At 40.8% G+C, this 5,000-nt stretch overlaps 1 protein-coding gene across 1 annotated transcript in view; it reads left to right on the forward strand.

Annotated features, from left to right (window-relative positions):
• col11a1b (collagen, type XI, alpha 1b) overlaps window positions 1–5,000 on the forward strand; it is a 61,307-nt gene that overhangs the window by 29,556 nt on the left and 26,751 nt on the right. The window contains exons 13-22 of the mRNA XM_030775510.1: window positions 51–134; window positions 544–600; window positions 1,110–1,163; window positions 1,321–1,374; window positions 2,308–2,361; window positions 2,546–2,599; window positions 3,576–3,629; window positions 3,745–3,789; window positions 4,725–4,778; window positions 4,875–4,919. Of these exons, the coding sequence (XP_030631370.1) occupies window positions 51–134; window positions 544–600; window positions 1,110–1,163; window positions 1,321–1,374; window positions 2,308–2,361; window positions 2,546–2,599; window positions 3,576–3,629; window positions 3,745–3,789; window positions 4,725–4,778; window positions 4,875–4,919 (555 nt within the window). The remainder of the gene's footprint in view (window positions 1–50; window positions 135–543; window positions 601–1,109; window positions 1,164–1,320; window positions 1,375–2,307; window positions 2,362–2,545; window positions 2,600–3,575; window positions 3,630–3,744; window positions 3,790–4,724; window positions 4,779–4,874; window positions 4,920–5,000) is intronic.

A 5,000-nucleotide genomic window follows, 5' to 3' on the forward strand; every position in this document is an offset into this window, starting at 1 on the left:
AAATAAAGTTAAATGTTGTTTTGGTTTGTGTTTCTCTTTTTTGCTGACAGTTTCGTGCGGGCGGAGAGGCCTCTAAGGGCCCAGTGGTATCGGCTCAGGAAGCCCAGGCCCAAGCCATCCTGTCTCAGGCTAGGGTAAGTGTTACTGGACCCAAACAACTTGTGGTGCTACTGTATGTGGGCCCGCTGTGGGTTTGACTTCATGCTCCTTGCATTTATTGGTCTTGGGTATAGTGCGCAGTATACACTTCCAGTTTACTATATGTGTATGTGCATAAGAAGACTTTAAAGAGATTGTTAAAACTACCACACAGGTTTACGGTCCTCACAAGACTCCGCAGAACCGGTAGCAGGTTTATGAAGTATTACAGCTACGTACTGAATATGAGAGGAAGCTCCAGTGTTTTACATTTCAGTGACTTTTTCTAAAACAAACAATTTTAATGTTAAAAGGGAGAAGCAATATACTGTTCGTGGATATTTCTCTAATATGTGCAGATCTATAGGATCTCCTGTGTTCTGATTGTTTGTTTCCTTCCCATAGCTTGCCATGAGAGGTCCCCCAGGTCCAGCGGGTCTGACAGGAAGGTCCGGGCCTGTGGTGAGTCTCAGCCTTCTGTCTCAGTCTTACCGCACTAATGACAAATACAGGATCATGAGCTATCAGAACTCCTAGACAGCGACACTCTCAGCTCTCTTTCGTTCCCTCGCTCTATTCCAGGCCACAGATAAACATGGATGAGAATGTTTTCATTTGCACCGCGGTAGCTGGTTTATAGCCAGAGGATTATTTGGTAGCTGGTTTATAGCTAGAGGATTATTCTTTAAAATTACAGTTTGATTAAAGGTCGCTTTGCTTTGTTTGCCTCTGTGAAGATCCAGGAGTAGTGAAATATCACTGTGTAAGTAAAGTATACCAAGAATGTCCCCAGAAATGTGAGCAATTCTCTCCCACAGCTGCCACCTGTGAAAGTAATGACCGGTGAATGTGTTTGGTTAACAAGTGAATTTGACGCAAATAGAGGCTTGGGGCATATTTTTTGTGTTTGGAAAGGTGTTGGAAGTGTTTAGGTTGTAAAATGCACCTTTTAAATCTTTGCATCTTTTCAGGGTGCTCCTGGTGCACCTGGTCTTAAAGGAGACAGCGGAGATCATGGACCACAGGTGAGGACACACCAGCACACACACATTCACACACAATCATTCAGTTGTTTGTGGTAAAATGACTCACATTTCTGTCAAACATATGCCTGATTGCTTTTCCCTTAGCATCTGTTGGCATATTTAAACTTTACAATGAAACTACCTTTGTGTGTTTTAGGGACCAAGAGGCATCCAAGGTCCATCTGGGCCACCTGGAAAAGCAGGAAAAAGGGTATGAATGTGGCAGCTCTTGGTCATCCCCGCATGAAAGCAACATCATCTCAAACTGGTTCCTTTTTCTCCCACATGTCCAGTTTAATGTGGTATATCAGTAATCCGAAGCATCTTTGTACTAAGCAAATGTGCAAATGAGCATAAATGTGTACATCCATGACATACTAAGCAAAGTAGGAATGTTTATCAAGTAATACAAAGTTGTGCCACCCTTTGTCTTTAGCATGAGTCTTAAGGCCTTACTACACATTCTTTGAACTGTTTCTTGTGGGATATTGAACCACTCTTCTTGACGGAAAGCCTCCAGTTCTTTGGGAGATGAAGAAGGTCTATATTAATTCCATGTCCTTTGTTAAAGTCCTTTAAAGGTATAATGATATTCAGAGCTATTGATTGGGAAGGCCATGAGGGGCTTAAGACTTCCTCCTGATTTAACAGTATGTTTTGGAGCATTATCATCTTACAATCTGGAAACACATCTTGTGTAATAGGGAATGCCTGATCACCCAAAATGGCTTTGCATTCCTTGGCCATTACTTTGGAAGGCAGCCTAATAATTTGACCTACTGATTCTCTCAAGAAGGGCAACTATATCATAATAGATCCACCAGTTATTTGGAGCAGGCAGTACGAGTCTTCCTTAAATGTAAGAGAAAAACTAGGCATTCCACAGACCAGACCAGATTCTCCTGATGTGCCCAAGTCCAGGAAGCATTTTTGTGCTTGTGTTTTGGTAGCGTTGCTAGGGTGTTTCATAACTGTTATTATGCATGATTATAAGAGAGCTGTAATTTTTCATTATAGCGTGACCTGTTCTCAATATTAGAGATGATCGTGAAAAATATTTTATATTCTATCATTATAATATATATTATATCCAAAATGGGTTGATGATTTGATCTGAGAGTAATTGTCTGGATGGTTTTTAAAGGGCCGTTCCGGCGCTGATGGGGCTAGAGGCATGCCTGGTGAAGGAGGTGCTAAGGTATGTTCATCACTATATGTCACTGCATGAAACGATACTGTCAATGTTGTCTCACAGTCACATATTCTTAAAGAGAGATAGACAGTGGGACTTTCCATCTTTGTTTTATTTGTTGAGTATTCTAATAATGATTCAGCGTTAGGTATTAGTAGCGATGGTTGTGACATTGTTGTTTCTTTTATAGGGTGACAGGGGCTTTGATGGACTTCCTGGTCTTCCTGGTGAGAAGGGGCACAGGGTACGTTATCAGTTCAGGGCAGCTCATCCCCTATGTCAGTTGGGCATCTAAAGTTATGGACAGCATCAAGCAAGTTGTGTTGTCTTGCAAACAAATATGTCATTTGGTGATACTTTACAGCTCATAGTTTGAAAAACTTCATGGATGTCAGAGGACACAAGGCAGTTTTCACCATTCCATAGCTGCCATGAGGGAGACTTACCTCAAGAGCCTGGATAATTGGTTATTCCAAACTGGATGGAAGAGAAACAAAAGACAAAAAGTTCAATTTCAGTTTCTTCAATATATATAACAGTTTTGTGAGGGTCAATTATCAGTCTTTCAGTTTAGCTTTTCATTTCTTTTGTGGTAGAGTGCAGTATTTCTTCGCTTGACTGAACGCTCATCGTTTCTTATTTTTAAATAGCTCAAAGGCCTCTCTTACACTGTAATTCACTGTGTTTGTTAAGTCAGAACCGACGTAAAGGGCTTTTTTTTCCATCCTGCCAAAAAGTCGGTGGTGAATATATAGATTTTTATAGCATTTAACTTCTGCCACGATCCATTTTGTTACGCGTGTTGACAAGAAGAAGCCTGGCACTGTTAGGACTTGTTAGAGAGTCTGCTCCAAATGTGGGGGCGAACGTTTTGGAAGCTTTTAGCTAGTCTTTCAGAGGTTCCTTTCGCAAAGCTCCTAAAGCTGAGTGTGGCATTTTAGCCTGGGACGTGCAGCAAAAGATTTTCACAGATCACAAAGCAAGAGTCTTCACTGTCTGCAATGGGCTCCTAGACCTGGCCTTCCTAATTACAGACTGCTCCACTGCAACCCAAGCTTATTATACAGGCATTCTGACAGGCAGAATAAAAATAGTGGTTATGAGTGCCTTAACAATACACCAGGCCAAGGCAGGCAGCAACGGTAATAATAAATCTCGTCTTTTCTTTCGCGACTTTCTCTCATTTTTTGTTCTCTTTCCCTGTCTTTTTTCTCTGACAGGGTGAACAAGGTCCCATTGGTCCACCAGGCGCCCCGGGAGATGATGGACCAAGAGTATGTGTCATGCGTTACCCATAAATCCTTGTTTTTGCTTTTTGTCTCTCTCTGTTTTCTGTGTCTGCTTGGTTGTTTTCTAATCGCTGACACGCTGTTTACTTTTTGCGTACAGGGGGAAGATGGTGAGATTGGACCACGTGGTGTCCAAGGAGAGAGTGTAAGGTTTTCATTTTTTCACAGCTCTGCAGGTCAGCAGCCTGGCACAGAGAACCAGGCTCCTATAGTCCATTAGAGTCATTGTCCCAGTGGAGATCTCCACCCTTCCCTTTCCTCCATGCATATTTTAGGATGCATTCCTTTACTCTCTTTCTCCATTAGGAGATCAGTATTCAGCTCTCTGAGCTAGTGGAGCACTGTAGGTTAATAATTCTGTTTAAAAAAAATACAGCGTTTCATTTTTTTTTTTTTATTATGTTGCCCGTCTACCATTGCTTTCTAATCCATATGTCTTCCACATTAGCATTTTGTCTAAATGGCCCATTAACAGTGAAGTAGGAAATGGCCAATTTCAGCTTAAAAAATGTGAAATTGTTTTGGAGCTGATGTAATGCATTTCAGGGCCTCAAGAACAAAACAATCTATTATCCCTTTGTTTCCCTGTACATATTTGTGTCATTACCATTTCACACCAAGTAATCTGAAGCATATTTAGCTATGGGGTACAATTCAGGAAAACCATGACTAAATTTGTTTGTACGTCTGTGAATTTATCAGTAACAATAAAATTGAATTAGGGAGTGTTCAAGTCCAGATACAGAGAAAAATTAGATTTCAGTGTATAAATCAGTTTCATTTTTTCTGTACATTCATACTTCTAGCAGTTATGTGCAAAGAATTATGTTATGACATGTATGGGAAAATGACATATGGTTATGATATATGCAGTAGCAGCAGTAAACCAAAGTGAGTCCTTCATACTGCTCCTGGAGGATGAAACATTTGCCAGGATGAAAGATCAATCAATCAATCAATCAGTTAGCCAGTCAGTCAGTCAGTCTGAATATTGTCATTTTAACAAATAATGATGGTAATCGTTAGTTTTATTTTTCCTGTGTTTGTTTTAATGTATCTTTTGTCTTTCTTTTGACCTAGGGCCCAAGAGGACTGTTAGGACCCAGAGGGTCTGCTGGGCCTGCTGGACAGCGAGTACGTCCCATTATAAAGCTTCTCATATTGTTCATGCAAAATGTGAGGAAAGATATTTCTGATTACTCCCTGCTTACTGTTTTTCTGCTCATGTAGGGACTTCCTGGACTTGATGGTCAACCCGGGCCAAAAGGGAACATGGTAATGAGATTTGGTCATTTTGTCTTTCCGCCAGAATAACCAAAGAGTCAATAACTTCAAACAAACATCAAAGCCTGAAAC

Source organism: Chanos chanos, chromosome 5 (genome assembly GCF_902362185.1).
Source record: "Chanos chanos chromosome 5, fChaCha1.1, whole genome shotgun sequence".
NCBI lineage: Eukaryota > Metazoa > Chordata > Actinopteri > Gonorynchiformes > Chanidae > Chanos > Chanos chanos.